This window comes from Channa argus, chromosome 4 (assembly GCF_033026475.1).
Source record: "Channa argus isolate prfri chromosome 4, Channa argus male v1.0, whole genome shotgun sequence".
Classification (NCBI taxonomy): domain Eukaryota; kingdom Metazoa; phylum Chordata; class Actinopteri; order Anabantiformes; family Channidae; genus Channa; species Channa argus.
This window is the reverse complement of record NC_090200.1, coordinates 625,215-644,838: the sequence shown is the minus strand read 5'-3', so window position 1 is coordinate 644,838 and position 19,624 is coordinate 625,215. Positions and strand designations below refer to the sequence as shown.

Genomic DNA, 19,624 nt, shown 5'->3' with positions numbered 1-19,624 from the left:
TAAATAAAGATACTTAAAGCAAAATGTCAGGCAATGAAACAGGATAAACATGCAAAATCAATCACACTAAAAGAAAAGAAAAGTGATTAAAAGCTTTACCATGTGGACCTGACCCCTATCTTTATTTTTACCTAAACGACTGTCTGCAACACTTTGCAGACGTTAAACTGTTTTTGGGGGCTTAAAGCTGAAAGCTGTGCCGGGATTCAGACAGCACCCCCACCTGTAGCTGTAGGCGGGCAGGTTTAAAGCTTGACGACAGAATCAGCTGCACTTTAAAAACACTAACCCACCGTTAGTTTGTAACAGTAGGCAGGTCCAGGTCTCTGCTCCTTTGAGAGGTCCAGACAGGAATAAAGTATTTGTTGTGGCTCAGCTTCTCCAACAATATACTGTAGGGCACAGTCTTCAGTTCAGCAGTTAGTCCTTTGTGAAGTCCAAAGCTCATTTAAATGTCGACTTATGCTTTTGATGGATTAATGTTTTATCCATCTGAGCAGGCTGTCATCACATCCTCCTGCTGCCCCAGAGGATCAACTCTGTACATTTTAATGACCTTCTGACCTTTTTTCTTCAGGCCACATGGCTTCGTACAAACCTGCACTGTAGCATTGTCTACTCTCATTGTTCATTGTGTAGCCGTTGTCCACCTGCTCCAAGTATCCATTTCCAGACAGAAACATTTCCAGACAAACAGATGGAGAACTTGCTAAATGAAAGACGAAGAACCGACTGTCCAGACGTCACCGAACACCTTTGATGGATTGAGTTGAGACCTGTAATTTACACACAGTATAAGGAGCCATTTGCATTTTGCTGATGTTGGAGCTGCATCTGGAGCTTTGAGAAAACCATAATTTTTTAGTTAAAGAAACATTTCTGTTGGACTCATAGGACATTTAAGATGTCCACAAAACGTTGGTGTCTGTGCTAAATATGGTAAATATCAAAGTCGGGCTGAAACTGTCCCTGTGAGTGGCTAAACCAAATAAAAGCTCTTTCCCAGCCGCACTAGCAGCATCTGCCAAGGCTTTAGACCAAACAAACAAGACCTATTTTTACAGAGAAACCTCAACGACAATCTGATCTGAGTACGAGTCCCGTGTTGAAGGAAAAAAGTAGGAACCGTTTAAAAATAGAAAGGTTGGAGTGAGTCCACTTTCTCAATCGAGGAGCCAAACAAACAGTATTCTGACCTAAAATATGTTCAAATACACAAACAATAATCTCTCTTCCTCTCTCTGCTCATCTGTTTATGTTTGGGGTTATTTTCAGAGGTTCTTTTGTGGTTTGGATGTCGCCTGTTTGTGCCACATCCTTCAGAGGCCAAAACCGCGAGCTAATCCAATTTTCTCTTGTTGTGTGGAGCAGATTCCTGGAGAGGAGAGGGAGCTCCACCACATAGTGAACGGGGAGACGCCGTCCTCGAGGTATGAATGTCAAGCACCTTAATGGCTGATTTTATCTGAATCTGTTGATTTCATTCTCGTTTTCCGTCTTTTCGAAACCCGGCCCAGATGTCTCGTTGTGGCTGTTTTGTCTTAGACCTCCCAGTCGGTTCTCGGACATGAAGGACTGCATCCTTCTTTAGATCAAAAGGCTTCAGGTTTTATAAAAACATTGTCAGGTCTAATGTGTCTGCAAGTATTTAACTTTAAAGCCCTCAGTACTCATGAGGCTGTGCAGATGTTGGGCTGAACAAAACTATGTTCATTACAGTGAAATAAATCAGATTTGTTTGAAATTTCTGAAATGCGACTAACTTCACTCAGCACTTAGTCTCACACAAAGACACAATCTGAACCTGCTGCTCGTAGAAATCATGTTCTGATGTTTGATTTAATGCTGAAGCTAATGTCTCATGATTGTCCTCACTCGTCTCTCTCCAGAAACCTGCCTTTGACTTGAGGACGGAAGAGGACTTCTGTCGCCTTGCTGCTTCCTATCCACTGAAACTTTGTGCTCTGTTGGACAAGTTTTCTCTTTTAGAGACCTGAACTGAACTTTGACCGTAGGAAGGTCGTTCTTTGCTTTACCTTTTACCTTTAAATACTTCTCTGTTTTGACTTTTTTGTTTTTGTGCAACACTTCAGTCACGTTTCAACGCTTTCTGTATTGTCACTGCTGAGAACCTCTGTCTTAAACTTGGGAATAGATTTCGCGGCTTTCATCTTGATTCCAAGGGTTTCTGTTTGTGTCCTAACCTGCACGTCACTGAAGGAGTCGGTTGGAGTTGTGGAGTTGATTTCATTTCACAAACTGGTTTAACTCTTCCCGCTTTCTTTCTTTTGACTCTGTTCCCTGATGTGGTTTTTTTGAGACGGCTGTGATTCCGCGCTCTTCCCCATCAGTGCCTTTACCGCTCTGTTAGCGTTTGTGGGATTTGATGCACAGAATCTCAGAGCCCTTGACATTTAGTCAACATTCCCGTAAATCCATGACAGCTAGGATCAGTAAACTCGCCTGCTTTTTTTTTTTGTTTGTTCTTTCTCTCAGCTGCTGATCAAACATGAGGCGACGCCTCCGATTCACACAAATGTTTACATTACTCATCAACACTGGAGTGTTAACTGATTTGTCGAACATGTTTAGCCCTCGGTATCTTGTATGTGCATGTTGTTGTTTTTTCCCTAACTACAAATGTTCACATGTGGCCACCCAAGAATAAACCTTTATGCCAAGGTTTCAAATATAATCCTGTTCATGCATGTGTCCAATTCACACATGATAGCACCTTGTTTGTGCACGTTCTCCTGATCATGCACATCATGCTGGTATCATTTTGTTTGGGCAACGTTTTAAGTTAGCTGCAACATATTTAGCTCCAGACATCTGTTTAGCTCAACATATTGTGTGCAGCACAGTATTATCTCCATGCAAACATTGTCTGTTTTGCTCAACTTCTTAACTTCTTTTTGGAACTTGTCATTTTTTTCATGCAGTCACTCAGGAAATTGTTTCCTCAATTAATTCAAACATGATAATGACAGATCATTAACACCTTGTTTTCTGAAGGTCAAATGTTATTCACGGGTTTCAGCCCACAATCTTGTTTTTCTTATTGGTGGAAAATATTGGGTTGTGCAAGATACTACCATTCAAACAAACCATATTAATTGTAGGTGATGCTGTAGTCAGACGGCTAATATTTGTTGTTGTATGTTTCAATGTATGTGCTGTTGTGTGCATGTCTTGCTAAAGACCCCTGGGCCCCAGTAGAACTCTCCAAACACCTGACGGGCTTCTCGTCAGCAAAACCGTTAAAATGAAGTCAAATTCTGAAAGAATCGTGTTTGTGTCTAGGTCAGGGGCTTTTATCTCTGTGTTTTGTATTGTGTTTTCTATGCTGTACATCTAATTGGAGTGCAAAGACAAACCGTGATGTGTACATGCAAACTGGCACTGTCACATTTTTCTAAAATAAAATGACACTATTTTTTACAGAGTCGTGTGTCCAACTTGGTGTATTTGTACATTATGTTTCTGCCGAGAGTCTGCTCACTTCCTGTTGTAAGAGCATGGGAAGAAGAGTCAACTGTACCAGAAAAACACAGTCTCTGAAATGGAGCCATGTGCCCGGGTTCAACAAATACAGGAGACACTGGATGGAGGTGCAGGGGAATAACTACCCGCCAGTCAACGTCATTGCCACGACAACCTGATGACAGGTGAGATAAAGGTAAATAAAAAAAGGTTTTAGTTTGAGGGGGTGGTCATTCTCCTGCTCCCCATCACCACCGTTTGTTTCTACTTAGCATTTTTATAAACTGTCACTAGTATTTAGATTTAAAAGTCATTTAGCTGCATATAAACTGCATATAAAATATTTTAACTAGTTCTAAAGATTAAGTATTAAGATGACTATATTATAATATTTTAATCGTACAGTTGAAAATGTCGGAAAGGTGATCATTTTACTGGCTGTTTATTATGTGAGTTGTCCTCAAGTGCTTTAGAAGAAGAGGGGGTTCTAATGTTTTGGCACCCTATTTAAAATGAATGAGGTGGCCAAACATTAGAACCTCTTCTTAAACACTTCTCAAACATCCTCTCTGCTTTGAAGACTAGGCTTCAAACCTGCAGAGCTGTTCAGTCACTTTGAACCAGCTCTTACCTCTGCTGCTACAGGCTTAAGCCCCTTTCACACATGCACTGGAATTCTGACGTGATCCTGACTGTGGAGGGGGTGAACACTGAAATCAGAAAACAGTTCTTACTACCGCTGTGTGTGTTGTCTCAAACACCACTCCAATGTCCGAGGCTGAATTTATTTGTTGCGAAATCTCGAAAAGTGAATCGGTACAGCGGCGCATTGCATTCACCAGAGGAAAAAAACAATTTTAAACCTCATCTCATAATTACGACATCCACCACACATGTCCCAATCAACTTCTGTTGGAAAAATATCTTTTTTACCAATACATACTAAATATTTGGTATATTTACCCCCCCTTTCTGTGTGTGTGTGTGTGTGGCCTCCTGATGAATATTTAGTTCCTAATAATGATTATATTTATTATATATTGAAATCCATTGTCAGACAGACAGACTGATCAGTCAACAGCGTGACATGTTTTATCAACTGCTGACAGAAGGAATGTTTAGGGGTCGACGTGAGGAATCAGGCCTCGGTGGTGTAACAGTGAGGACATGCTGGTGTTAATGTAAAAAAACAAACTCACAGTGGTTGTTATGTGCGGTAACAAGCTGCTGTTGTTCTAAAATATGGTCATTAATGCTGCTTTGTACTTTGTCTGGTCTGGAAGAAAAGTGGCAGCTCAGCATCTTTTATGTTTTTCATCATTTTTGGAGGTTTGGGAAGACTCTGGTAAACACTGTTGTGGAGCTGACGGTGGCTCCAGATGGTGAAATTGGTTGTTTAGACTCAAGCTTTTTTTTTTTCCTAATCTGCATCTGCACATCCTCCACATTTGCAGTCAGAGGCCAAACACACTGAGACAAAGTCCGTGGTGTAAAGTGCTGCTGTTACTGGAACATTCGCTCTAAGCTGCAGAACCACATTGGGGTTTTTTTTTGTGTGTCTCATACTTTGTGTTTTCCAAATCGCTCATCGACAAACTGATCGTTGGCAAACATGATTTACAGCGACTACAAAAGAAACCAAGGAAAAGCCCTTTGGTTCCTGGTGAAGTTGCTCCTGGACGTGGGACGGGGAATCCCAGGACACCAACAGTTTCTGACTGCGAAACTTCAAACTGAAACTCATTAGTAAAGTTTCACTTTGAATTGTTTTTACTTTTATTTTTGTGATGTTGCATGATGGGAACAATCCACATGTTTGGTGCAAACAGTCAGATTTTGTAAATGGTCTCAAACCTTTAACCAGCAAACTTTACCATTCAGAAAATGTCACATGGTGCAAATGTTTAATACTTAAATACTTAAAGACTAGATAAAGAAGTACAGAGAGAACGCAGACGTTTTCTCTCCTGATATCACATTGTATTTTGCAGCACCAAAAGTGACTAAAAAACATCTATTATGGTTTTAAACATAGAAAATGCAGTGATGCAAACCTTTCATGTTTTTAAAGCCTTTCAGTCTCATAGTTCTCTTCCTTTTTGTAACAAAACATCCAAACGTAAGCTGGTTGTGATGAGGCATCATCCTAAGATGATTTATCTTAAGAAGTGGATCATTGTTTTCATCTCTTTGGGCTCACACACTCCCCTCGGTTTCATCTCTATGAGCTCGTTTGTGTTGAACCGTAACCTTCAGTTCAGGATCTTATAAAAGCCTTGTGTCCTCTCAGACTGGTCCAGGCTGCCAGCTTCACGCAGGCTTTTATTTTGGAGACTGACGAGACACAACGGAGCAGAGAAACTGAATAAAACCTCCATATGTTGGAGGACAGATGTCAGCTGACTCCCTGACAGCTACATCAGCAGGATCCAAGCCAGGATCTGGTCTGAGCTGAGCCAAGAACCCTTATTTCTTAAATCCATCCACACTGTGAAAACAAACCTCTGACAGAGCTGAGATCAGAACCAGTCGCTTCTTCATAACTTCTAACACAATCTTAATTCAGGATTTTTTTTTTCTGCTGCCTGGAGACATCTGAATTGTTTTCTGTTAGAAAACCCTCATCAAAGGGACCTGGACTGTGATTGACAAATAGCTTTACAACTACAGACGTCTCAGCTGCTACAAACTGACTGCAGCTCTTAAACCTGCAGAATCACACCAACAGTTGCTGTCTGCTGGTTTTTGTGCCATCCGATTTCTTCCGGTTCTCACTGAGACCAAATGTAATGACATTAAAGTGCACCGTGGAAGACCGGGACACTCTGCAGACAGGTCCATCAGCTCATGAAGGATCACCAGCTGGAACAGCAGATGACTGTTACTCCTTTAGAGCTAAATTATGAATCCAGGAGTTTGTTTTGTCTCTGGTGCTGCAGTGAATCCAGACGACTACAGTCACACTGGATCCACTTTGGTTTTTAGTGCTACACATGGTTTTATGTTGCGGTGGACCATGAGAAACTCCTGTAATCTCACAGCTCAGGATTTCCTGCATTTCCCAGTACGGAATATGAAATAGATAAAGTGAGTGTTTTCCTCATTAAAGAGCTCATATTTGAAGCAGCTCTAACTACATATTGTGTGGTCTCCTCGTGAATCCTGCTCAAGTGTAGAAGAATAATGACTAAACTCCACGTGTTCGGCTTCAGTTTAATCTCAGTGACTTTGTTAAAATCAGGCTAAGAGTCGATGTCAATAGACAGAGGATCATAAACCTAAAGGCCTCCCTGTTGTCTATGGATCTGATTGGATGGAGTAGGAAGGAAGAGTTGATGCAGATGCTCTTGTTGAGGAGGCAGGAAACTGGTGGACAGACAAACATGGTGGACCACAAACCTCAGCAGGAAATGGCAGCTTTTAGCAGGAAGTTCTTAATCTCAGCAGACTGTGGACTTTAAGGCCACGATGGTGAAGGGTTAAGGAACAAGTACTGTTCCACAAAAAGTGAAGCATCTGCCTCGCAGCTTATGGGGTAACATCAGACAGCTGGCAGATTAGGACCCGCTGTGCCGTCCACCCATTCAGAACTGCAATCGGCAGGTGTTTGCTTTGGTTCAGTGTTTCTCCAAATGGGCTCTAATGTGAGTTTCTCGCTCATCGGCCTCGTACGTGAGCTGGCTGCACTGAGCGCTAAAGGCTGTGAGGGCGCGTCGTTTCCAGGAGGAAGGTGAGGGGCAGACTGAGCCAAAGGTGACATCAGGGTGAAGGGTTTTCTCGTGTCTGTGAAGGAGCCGCTCTTTGAAAAGTGATCTTACAGTGACTGGAAAGCATCTGGACTTGGCTGCGTGGGCCTTTAATGAGAAACACAGTCGTCGGTGAGGCCCGGTGCCCCTCTGATTGTTCCTGCCTCCGTCGACCTTTCTGTCAGAGACTGTTAACGTTGGTTATGTAACTGTGCGTGTTTTTCTTCTTCTTACAGCTTCAAGAGATCGATTTCATCTAATGGGAGGAGGTTTGTGTTTGAATCACTGCTGGAGAAGAAGCAGTTTGGCCTCAGGTCCACAGCTCGCAGGTTAAATTCCCTGAATTGCAATGGTGCATCAGTTTTCACATGATGCTTGGTCAAATTTCTGAAATAAGCTCATTGTTTTTCAGTGATGTGTCGCACCCACAAATCAAACCCTCTACCTCAGCAAACGAGCTCTGTCTTATCCTGCTTCTGTATCAGAGAACGTGCTGATTGGAAAGTTCTGTCTTTGCACAATCTGCTGTCAGGGCAGTACAGACCGTCGGAAGGTGTGTCCACCTGCATCACCTGGGATTGGTCCACTTGTTGGCAGTCCCACTATAAGAGGTTCAGCCGCAAGACTCGGTGTTAGCGGATCTGTCCTGAGGGAAACCAGAGCAGGTAATGATTTAAGGCTGCTTCGTTGTTGCAACTGTGACGGTGATTTCTTTAATCAGTGAGGTTTGTTTAATCTGCAGCAGTGAACCATGAAGACCTTCCAGCTCGTCGTCGTCCTCCTCGTCGTCTGCATCAGCAGCTGTGAGTCTCTTTTACAGGACTTTGAATGGGGTAAAGCTCAAACTCCAGGGGTCAAAGTTCAACAATGTGGCCTGTCCCCTGTGTAAGGTCTGATCAGATGAGACGTTGTCATATAAATGGTCTCTACTAGGGACAGTCCTGCTCTTTGTCCACCCTCTGTCCACATAGATGCCTCGCTGTGACGTGTGACTTGTGTATAATGGTTTTTTGCAGCTTTGGCGCTGAAGTGCAACCGCTGCAGTCCCCCTCCAGGTCACCCTGGTAAATGTACCAACACAGTGGAGACCTGTAAGAGACCTGATGATATCTGTGCCAGCGTCATCCATCAGGTTGCTCATCGTAAGTTTGTCTCCAGTGTTGACATAGACAGGACGTCTGCTCTCCCATTTTAAACAGCACAAACAAGAGAACTCATTGTGGTCTCACCACGTTCATGTGGCTCTGTTCGCTGCAGGCATCACTTTTTTCAAACGGTGCATGAGGAAATATGAGGCCGAGCTGTTAAAGTCTGATCCCAGTTTCACCGTCCTCATCTGCAACACAGACCGCTGCAACTGAGGCATCGTCTTCATCCCATCTGCAGAGACAGCATTTGTACCGACTGTGTCCCCTCTGTGAATAAAACCGTTCATTCAGACCATGTTTATCTGTGTGTCAGTCCTCATTTCTGCACAAACACCCGTTTAAAACTAAGCCTGAGTGGAGTGGAAATGGTTTTGCCGGACGACCTGATGTCGGTGGAGTTTGAGAAACGAACCAAAGGAAACGCAGGCAGCTAATTACTGAGGATGGAATGAGAAGCTGTTTGGGTAAAAACCGAATCTCCACTGTTCAGAGGATGAAAGCTCCTGCAGGAAGACGCCACGATCTGTACACGTCCTGAAGACAACGCAAGCAGGTGGGGACTCATTACTGCGTCCAGCTGTGGTTTGTGGATGGAATGTGTGTGATACCGTGTAAAGTTGGTCAATGATTCCTCGTCATCTGCGTCAGCAGCAGTGAGTCGGTTTGACTGTGTTTAAACTACAGAGCACAGAAGCTCGTCACTGAACCCAAACAGACATTAACACTTAATATTCATGTTTTCCAGCTTTGGCAAGTGATGGGTCATCATGTCTGCAGAGACCAGGAGCATCATCGTGTCCATTAGTGTGTGTGATTAATAACTCCTGACCTCTGTGTTGAAGTGAAACTGTGTGTGAGGCCTCGTCTGTTGTCAGTGTGTTGGTGCCTCTGTTATCACTATATTTCACTGGGAGACAGAAAGACACAGTGATCAGTGATCAACCCTGCGGCCGTGAGTGTCTTTTACCGGCTGTTGACATCTGATCCACTTCTTCACTGACAAGTCCAGTGTCCGAGCTGTTTGACTGAAGTTTTCTTCTGTAGCTTCTGAACAGTTGTTATTCATTTGCTTATTATTCTGAATGTTTTTAGTGCAGCTTCCTGTTTTTCAGGGGGACGTTTCTGCATCAAAGCTCAGTTCTAACACCGGTGTCTGTGACAGGAAGTCCTTTCTCTCCTTTGTCCTATAAATGTAAAAATATGACGTCACACATTGTGCAGCAACACAACATGTAGGTGAATGAGACAAACGAGGGAAGTCCACCGTCCCTCAGAGAGCTGTGTTCATATTCAGCTTTACTTTTACTACTTGCCTTTGTCCTCTGTTCACCAGTCCTCCAGTTGGACAAAGAGAGCAACAGTGATCAGCTCAGCAGCAGTGAGTCTCTTTTATTGAGTGATTAGTTTGTGTCTCTCAGCACTTTGTGTTCGTGAGTCACTACATGTGGGTATCAGACTGTGGACTTGTTAAATATCTATAAATTAATTCTGGAGGAAACTGAGATGCAGTGAATTGGCAGGAATTGTTTAAGGTGGAACAGGGACACAGGGGGAATGTCTCCACAACTATGTGTACAAATGGTTCAAACATGTGACTAAGGTGTGGACTTCAGGGAAACGTTCCTGTGTTGGTTAAAGGTGTCAGTGGAACAGGTTCCTGTGGCCTCATTTTTAAGAGAAAACAGATTGAGTGACATGGACACAATTGACAATGAATGACATTGTCCTTTGTTCTGTCCCTGTTACGGGAATTATAAAACATAATGAGCACAGACCGGAAAATGTCTTAAGAGGTCAGGGGGCTTAAAAATGTACAAACACTGTCACATGTTTGCTTCTTTACACGCGGAGTGTTGTGGGAAATATAGTTTGTTGTTTTACATGTTAGTTTACTTTTATAAATGAGATGAACTTAAAAATGCTTCATCGTCATCTGTTGTGTAAAACACAGTCCTCAGTACAGATAAATGTGATTAATGAACATTGTTGGTAGTTCTGTGAACAGTGCATTAGGACGGGGATGAATACACGCCGCGACATTCAACACATATTTGTACTTATTTTAACACTTCATTTAACGAGCTGAGTGACCTGTTTGAAATTCCTGAGTGTGTCCTAGATTCTTTATGTTCGTATGATGATTTCTGATGATGAAATGTAGGTTAAAGCATCATCCCAGTTTGAAAGAGGGGACTCATCACGTCTGCACAGTGTCAGATTTCAATTCATTATTGAATGTGGGGGGGGGAGCTTATTTCAGAGACTAAAGGGACGAGACAGACAGAAAATCAAACCCATGTCCCTGAGGCTGATGAATTGGGGGAGTCCGCAGGGCTCCGTGTCATCGTGTTTACAGGAACAATGGAAGTTTGTTCATGTTTCCATCGTCCGGTCACTTATAGTAAAATTTCCGTCTTTCCTTCTTTGCTTCCTCTTGTTATTGCTGTGTTTGATCTGAAACGATAAACCATCTCACTGGTTCCTTTGTTTGTCTCGACCTCTGATTCCCCCATAGCTCGAGGCAGCCAAACGTGATCAGGTGTGTCAACTGCCACAGCTGGCCTCAGGCTCAGGTGGAATCTCCAGAGTTTCACAGTTGCACTGAGCAGCGTATAAAAGGTTGAGCATGAAGAGCTGCTGTTAGTGCAGGTTTATTGCATCCTACAGGAAACACGAGCAGGTAATGAGCCAACACTCGTTCATTTACATCAATGATCTCATGGTTTAAATTACAGATGCAGTTTGTCAAATTAGTGCAGTAGTTAAATGTTAGAATGTGTTGAATTATTGTTCTGTTTGAATTTGTTTACTACAAACTTCAGTTAAACTAACAGACATGTGGAAATATCTCCAGTGTGTCTCTCTGTGTCCAGCTCTGCAGCAGTGAACCATGAAGTCCTTCCAGCTCGTCCTCGTCGTCCTCGTCGTCTGCGTCAGCAGCAGTGAGTCTGTTTGACTGTGTTTAAACTACAGAGAACTGAAGCTCGTCACTGAACATTAACTGTTAATATTCATGTTTTCCAGCTTTGGCTCTGAGGTGCAACAGATGTATTGTTAGTTCATCTGGGGGCAGGTGCTCCCCCACTGTGGAGACGTGTCCAGGAGTTGGATACGTCTGTGTCTCTGCCAGCTATTACTTCCCTCCTGGTAGGTGATTTATGTGACGAGGTTTTTCTTCTGTTCCCTCATTTCTACAAACGTCAGCTCCTTCGAATCATTTCCAGATTTTCTGAGCATCAGACATTTGTCATCCCGTTCGTGTTTTTCTCCTGTTAGCTGGAATCTACTCATACTTCCGGAGGTGCATAAAGCCGTCTGACGCTGCCATCATAGCTCTCAATAAGTATTATACAGTCAGAACCTGCCCCACAGACCTGTGCAACTGAGAGGATGATCTGATCGTCACCATGTCTGCAGAGACCAGGAGCTTCCTCAAACCCATTATTGTCTGTGATTAAAAAATCTTGACCTTTGTGTTGAATAAAACATTTGATGAAGGGAAACTGTGTTGGTGGCTCTGTTATCATTGTGTACATGTGCAACGGCTGGATACAAACTAGTCCACTTCATAATTCAGAGCATAAACTGCAGGTTGGTGCAAAACCATCCAGGGGAACAGGTTGTGTGTCACCTGAAAACAGCTGACGTTACAGGAATTTGAAAAAGAGAATCATCTGAAACTTTGACATCTCTGCATGGAGTTCATTTTCAACGTCTGACCTTCAGAAATCAAAGTGCAACACATAAAAGTTCCTCGGGGATTAATGATGTGTGCAGAGGTTGGTTTAAATACTGTTTAGTACAAGCTCATCAGTTTGTACTGCTGTTTGATGAAATGAGCCTCCAACATAACAAAGACTTTATTGGCATCACGTTGACAGGACGTGATGTAAAAGTCCACGTCGTCTTTTCATCCTCCTGCTTCTGTCCTTCACTCTGTTCTACCTGCTCACAAACTCTTCTGTCAGCCGGGAAAACCAACACACCAAATTCACTGTTTACCTGCACACAGCTGCACAGCCTCTGACGTCACAGGGCTCTGGTCCTGAGAAAGTGAGCATAAACAGCAGCCTCCTAAAGGACACACAGGCTGCTGCTGATTGAACATTTAAACAGTGTGAAGATGATCATTGGTACTGGAGCAGCAGGAGGAGGCTGAGACTGTTTACAGATGTTGGTGAACACTGATTAAATTACCGGCACACAATCCAAATCACACGTGTTGTTGTACTGTTCTGTGTGTTCAGGATCACGTCAGCGATCAGCTGACACAGTACTGTGGTTTTATGAGCAGGTTCTGGAAGGTTTTTGAAAGCGGGACACAGTGACTCATAGCCTAGATCTGTGACGCTGACACACTGTGGGAAGTTTGGTTTGAGTGTTGCACAAGCACTGACAGGAAGAACAGCCGGAGGGTTTCAGACAACCGGAGTCAGAAAAGTGACAGTACTGCAGTTTTACTGGTTTTATTGTGGTTGTTGTATCAGTGCAGATCAATGTGTGATCGCTCAGGAAGAGGGAAGTCGTGTCCATGAACTCACACTCTGTACAAACTGTTGCACAACCATCAACTGCACAAACAGCACATGTTGCAACTTCTGTGAGCTGCTTTGGTAAAAGTGGACTCTCCACAGTTCAGAGAATTAAAGCCGCTGCAGCTTTAAAGAACACAGGTAAGGATTCCTGATGGCCTCCTTTGTCACTGTAACAGCTCCGGTTTCACTTTGAATGTGTCAGATGGTTTCTGGTGGTTATCAGGTGAGAGTCCTTAGATAGAGGACGCTGAGAATGAGGAGGGACAGTAACGCTGGTTCAGCATCCCTTCATCGTAAAAATAAAGCCCAACTGTGTGAAACAGTTTCTCTGTGTGAGCACATGTAACAGGCCAGTGATACGGTTTCTCTGTGAACAGGTGATCAGCTCTGCAGCAGTGAACCATGAAAAGCTTCCAGCTCGCCGTCCTCCTCCTCCTCGTCTGCATCAGCAGCAGTGAGTCTCTTTCACTGACTGTAACTTATGAAACATCACGGTGGATTGAGCCATCGGCTCGTTTCCAAACCAGCCTCGTCAATTCTGGCTGAGTAAAACCTGGATAAACGATGTGAAACAGCTCAAATGTGACAGCAGGGTGTGTGTCGTTGTGTTAATGTGGGTGTACGTGTTTTCCAGCTGTGGCTCTGAAGTGTAACCGCTGCGTTTCTTCTCCGTTTGATGGGAAGTGCTTCAACACGGTGGAGACGTGTCAGAGAGAGGATGAAGTCTGTGCCCGTGTGATCTCCACCGCTCTGAACCGTGAGTTCTCATCTCAGTCTCTCAAAGAGAAAACGCTGAAAGTTTCATGAATTGCGTGTCTTTGTGGTGACGTCTTGTCGTGTCCTGCAGGGTACTCCTACTTTAGGAGGTGCATGAAGGAAGCTGAGGCCTCTGTGTTAAAGGCCTCTAACCACTATCAGGTGTTCACATGTTCCACCGACCTCTGCAACTGACCATCTGGAGCTTCCGCATCAACAGATTCATTAATGCTGTGATTCCTTTCTAATGTCTGACCTTTGAGTTCAATAAAATGTTAAAAAACACACAAAAGACAAATGTCTTTTTACTTTCCTGCATCAGTTTGCTGTCCATCTTTATTTTGTACCTCTGCAGGGAAAAGACATTAAAATACATTATATTGCCAAAAGTATTCACTCACCTGCCTTTAGACCCATATGAACTTTAGTGACATCCCATTCTTAATCCATAGGGTTTAATATGATGTCAGCCCTTTGCAGCTATAACAGCTTCAACTATTCTGGGAAGTGTGTTTATGAAATACATAATACACAGTGATCGCAGTCTTCGCTCTAATTCATCCCAAAGGTGTTTTATCGGGTTGAGGTCAGGACTCTGTGCAGGCCAGTCAAGTTCTTCCACACCAAGTCACTCATCCATGTCTTTATGGACCTTGATTTGTGCACCTGAATTCATTTGTTTGGATGGGTGAGCAAATACTTTTGGCAATATAGTGTATTTGTGATGGAAAGACCAGAGTGTGGAGGCGGAAATGAGCTGAGATCGACAGAAAACATGTCGTTTAGAAAAGCATCAGAACTAAAGTGGATCAAAGAAGAAAGACACCAACCATTTGGGGTCAGTGAGTCACAGGTTTGATGCCGTTATTAAAAACGAGTGATTTGTAACCTTGTTTATTTTACAGACACTTGTGTTGCACTCAGGCCCAAACAGGAAGTCACTGCTCACAAGGAGTCACATTAATAAAACATCCGAAACATGCAGCAGAAGCTCATCAAACAACACAACTTGTGGTCACAGTCGTTACACAATGGATGACAAAACACAAAATATCATCATTATCTAGAGAACACACCCTGCTGCTCTCTGCACGTCTGTAAAAATAGAGGAAAATTTGACAGTTAGTCCTTCAGGCCCCAGGATCTCATCAGACATAGAGGTTTTTCCCTCATCTTTGATCCAGACTTGCAAACAGCAGCACAGAGGAGCTTCTTCTACAGATGAGTGTCAACTTTTTTTTGATGAAGATCAAGTGGATCCCAGTTTCATTTAACGCATCTTACTGTGGATGATCTGATTTAAAAGCTGGTCTGTTCTGTGCTATGTGTAAATACCAGAAACCCAAAAGCAAAAGCAGAAATGTTCCAAAACTTTTGGAGAAAACTTTGAGTGAAGACCTGAAGTTCACCGGAGTCCATGAAAACAAAAACACAAATAAGAAAAATCCTCTTTGTAAACAGGACAATGTGAGCGATTCATCTGTTACTCAATAGTTGCTGAGGAGAAGTTAAATGTTGCTATTTCCAAAACAAGACTTTCAATGTCCTTTAAGACTTTAAAGGACCTTGGGACGGGGACATTTTGTCGTTGTTGACTTTACACACAAACTGTTGCACAAAGTGCACATGTTGTAACTTCTCTGAGCTGCTTTGGCAGAAACAGAATCTCCAGTGTTTCACAATGAGACCGAGCAGAAGATAAAAGCTCCTGCAGGAAGACGCCACAGCAGTGGATCTGTACACGTCCTACAGACAACGCAGACAGGTGAGGACTCATTACTTCCCTCTTTTTTTTGTACAGCTCTGCTTTGTAAACACATTGTGTGTAACATGTCCTCTGTGGACTAACAGACACGTTCAAATGTCTCCTGTGTGTCTCACAGTGAGCAGCTCTGCAGCAGTGAACCATGAAGACCTTCCAGCTCCTCTTCGTCCTCCTCGTCATCTGCATCAGCAGCAGTGAGTCTCTTCAGCTCTTGTTTCTCTTTCTAATTTCTGATTGACGTATGCCTCACCTCCCCCTCTTCCTTCTGCAGCAGTGGCGCTGAAATGTAACCGCTGTGTCCCAGGCTCAGTTGGTGGCAGGTGCTTCAACACAGTGGAGACGTGTCAGAGACCTGATGAAGTCTGTGCCTCAGTCATCATCACGTTTCCCAGTGAGTCTTCACTCTCCTCCTCCTTTCTTCTTCTTCTTCTTCTGTGGTGTAACCTGTGCCTCCTCTCTCTCTGCAGAACCCTCCAACTTTAAGAGGTGCATAAAGGAATCCGATGCCTTCATCCTGAAGTCCATTTCCTCGTACCACGTCTTCACATGCTCCACTGACCGCTGCAACTGAGACGACCATCAGACACGTCACACAGACTGTAACTCATTTTTGATGTTTCAAAACACTTTTCAAAGCAATAAAATAAAGAACAGTGTGTGTGTGTCCTGTTTTTTTCCCTTTAACTAAAGGAGTGAAGTCATGTAATGTTCCTGCACATTCATCACACTGATGTGTTTATTTCACTGCACACAGTTGTGAGCAGGTTGCTTTCTCTCCTTTGCTGCATTAAACTCCAAACCAACACAACTGTAAAAGTAGCTGCAGGATCAGATCTCTGTGGTGTTTTGGGGGATTTCCTTCCATTCTGGAAGAGCTGCTCTTACTTAAGTCTGTCCCCGGCAGCTGAAGGGACGATTACTTCACTTCTCTGCCTCCTCTCCGGGCCTCACAGGCCGCTCGGCTCATGTAAGCTGGCGTGGAAAATAAGCCGTCCTCTGCTCCGCTCGGCTTTCCAAGCCCGACACGTTCCAACTGGGGGAGCTGACACGGTGGCGTTGGCCCGCTCAGGACACATCTGCAATCACTTTGCAATGCGGCGTCCCTGATGCGAGTCTCCTGCTGATCGCTGAGCTCTGATGGAGCATCCATCTTAACGAGGGTTCAGATGCTCTGGAGCTGACGGCTGTCACTCCTCTTAGCCAGAGCTGGGACTCAGGCAAACCAGAAAACGTTAGGTTTCATTGGGTGAAGCCTGAGTCCAGATCAGTTTAATGATAAACAGTGAGGAACATTAAGAATCTCTTCAAACCTCTCAGCCCTGTTTAAAGACATCCGTGATGGTAGATCCATAACTTCCTGTAAAAACCATTGCTGGTCTGAGCTGCAGCAACTGAAGCTTCACTCTGAATCCAGTCTAATGTTGGATTTCATAATTTCGTGAGACCAACAACCACGAGATTTTGGAGTCCAGGTGGATTTTGTTCCAATCAGACTTTTACCTGTCTGAATTCAGAGGCAGAATGTGAGCCAGTCTCAGACACTGATCTACTTCCACCATGATGGACTCATGGATTTACAGCTCAGAGAGAGTCCAACATGGAAACAAGTCTGCTTCTCCACACCGGAACCACCTCGGGAGTCTAGATATTTATCCAGATATTTATCCTCCTAGAGTTTTTGTCTCTGAGCTACGAGGATGTAAAACTGCAGTCCACACTCCTGAGCCTCATTGTGTTGAAGCATCACAAAGTTTCAGAGCCTGTGAACAAATCAGCATTTAATCATCAAACATTCCAGCTCCGTTTCTTTGTCTTAAGTCGGACTTCACAGAGCCACAACTACATGGCAGCTGAGATAAAAAAAAACATTAGAAAAGCTACTAATCACTGACTGGAAGTAAGAAGAGATAATAACTTGACCAACTTGGAGTTTTAGGACGATGAGTTTTGCAGCCCAATGCAAAACTTCAGGGGCTCCACTAAGTTTAATCTGGACACTAGTCATTACTGGTGGGAAAGCGCAGGTGGTAAACACAGAGTTAGGACAGTAAATGAGCACACAAGTGTTCATTTATCCTAAAATGAGTTCTTGGACTTTAATTAGTGCTTAACAAACTCTCTAACAGGAAGCTGCACATCAGACTGGATGAGAGATGATGTTGAGGCAAAGGAAGCGAAGTCAAAGCAGGAGCTGGAGGAGCGTTTGTATCACCGGTGGATGTTTAAATGTTTGTTTTCTCCTCCAAACTCATCTCCAGCTCCGAGCCTCGGTCATCGTTTCCCTCGTCTCTTTGCCAGTTCCCCAGCGGCTCACGAAGACTCCACAGGCCGGGACTAAAGAGCTCTTTGTGTTTTTAAACTTTCCTCTGACGGTCTCGGCTGCCATTTCATCTACGGGCCCTCCGCCCTCCTTCTCCCTCCTCCTCCTTCTCCTGACAGCCACCTGAGGCTCTGCACACTCTTTGGCTCGGCTGCTACACGTGTCTCTGGGAATCCACTCAGGAAAGAGACGCCAAGCCATCACGGTGGTAATTACCTCATTACCCAGCACCCACCTGAGCCACGTCCTCGAACGATGATACTAACTGACAGCTACGGTAGCAAGAGAAAATATGCAAACCCTTTGAAATTATCTGCACATGTAAATATGTCTACAGTTACAGAAGACAGGAAAACAGTCTTATCTCTTTGATCATGTCTCACTGCTTCTGCTTGTGTGTTAAACTGGAAACTTTTTCAAATGTTATCTTCTCTGTGTTCACATATCTCATCCTCAAGGGTTTGGACTTGATAGTGCACTCCTGTGTTTCCCAATGACCTAAAGACTGGAAACAGAGGCAAACTGCAAAATCTGCCTCCCAGACGTCTCTCATTCGTTTGAGTTTTGCAGCTGAAACCGAAATTTCTTGTATTTTTTGTTTAGACTGTTAAAAGGTGGATTTAGAAACATCTGAGGGTTAAGAAGCATCAGATGGAGTCCAGATGAAGGTAATCAGTCAGGGGTGATTAAACGGGTCAGTGTTATGGTTCTGTTCTCATTAATAATCCCATAAACTGCACATAAGGCTTCGAATCCCACACAAAATCAAACGATGACAAATTCCTCAAGACCCTCCATTCATTATGTACACTTAATCCTGACTTAATGGAGAAATTAAGGGCGCTTAAGGGATAAGATAATGTGTTCTGGTTTGTGTACAATGTCGTAAAAACCTTTTTTTTTCGGAGGCCTGGGGGCAGACAAAGGCCGCATTGTGTAGCAGGAACAGTTTCCCCTGAAGAACCAGAAGCAGTTTTGCTGGGTTTTCTCCTCCTGTGGCTTCACTGCCGTGATGCGACACAGGTGCCGCGTGGGTTCTGACACGACAAATCCACGCTGGCCCCTGGACCAACAGAGGCGTTTGATGAGTTTGAAGGCTCTGACTTTCCTAGTAAAGCTGGAAATGCAGATAAACAAAAGCAAATTGTCTGATAATCCAATAAGACAGAGAGACGTCCATTAAATCCGCTTTCCAAAGAATTTCATCATGACGGAAGAAACTTTCCATTTAGGACGACTCAGACACCTTTTGTTAATTATTTTCTTAATTTAAAATTATTTTAAATAATGTGCCAAGTTCTCTGACATTTTCAGCTTTTGTTTAGTGATTAAATCTGCAGGTGACCTCATTCAATACTTTTTACTGTGATGGCCCACGTGTTTTATTTTGAAAGGCTTTACATTTTATTGTGAAACCCTGATTTATCTCGAAAGACTCGGTGATTTACTGGGAAGGGCTGCGTATTAGGTGCAGAGTGACCGTCAAAGTTGTGAGTTGGAGTTAACTGGCAGCTTTCAGGCTGGAAACAAACTGCTGCTGGCTCTCGCATAACAGCTGCATTGTTTCATGAGCAGCTGGAGGTGTGAATGGTTGTATCTCTATACTGCTGAGAACAGTAAACACCTTCCTGGAGGAGGTGGAACATGTTGTTTTCGTGTTTTAACCTTCCTGTGAACCAGTGAATTGACCTGATAATATCTTGATTTAAAATCTTTGATTTTAGGGCCTGAATCTGTTAATGACATGTAAATTGTTACTTCACAGTTAATTGACATTCTGGTCATATCGTTTTTTGAAATTGCAAGTTGATAAAATCTGCAGATCATCTACGACTTTGCTGAAGGTTTTTAAACTGTACCTTAGTAGAGAC

The 19,624-nt window shown here is 43.5% G+C and overlaps 1 protein-coding gene across 8 annotated transcripts in view; it reads left to right on the top strand.

The window, feature by feature from the left end:
- The window catches only part of LOC137125451 (A-kinase anchor protein 12-like), a 31,236-nt gene extending 19,356 nt beyond the window's left edge, over positions 1 to 11,880 (top strand). For 2 of the 8 annotated variants that reach the window (XM_067500919.1, XM_067500924.1), the window contains 11 exons: positions 1,372 to 1,430; positions 1,890 to 3,679; positions 7,466 to 7,558; positions 7,642 to 7,894; positions 7,972 to 8,032; positions 8,246 to 8,371; positions 8,487 to 9,755; positions 10,893 to 11,057; positions 11,232 to 11,319; positions 11,402 to 11,524; positions 11,654 to 11,880. In XM_067500919.1, coding sequence (XP_067357020.1) covers positions 1,372 to 1,405 — 34 coding nt within the window. In that variant the 3' untranslated portion in view covers positions 1,406 to 1,430; positions 1,890 to 3,679; positions 7,466 to 7,558; ... (6 more) ...; positions 11,402 to 11,524; positions 11,654 to 11,880. Of the gene's footprint in view, positions 1 to 1,371; positions 1,431 to 1,517; positions 3,680 to 7,465; positions 7,559 to 7,641; positions 7,895 to 7,971; positions 8,033 to 8,245; positions 8,372 to 8,486; positions 9,756 to 10,892; positions 11,058 to 11,231; positions 11,320 to 11,401; positions 11,525 to 11,653 lie in introns of all 8 variants that reach the window. The other 6 variants (XM_067500918.1, XM_067500917.1, XM_067500921.1 and 3 more) reach the window with 6 other exon arrangements.
- The last annotated feature ends 7,744 nt before the right edge of the window (positions 11,881 to 19,624 follow it).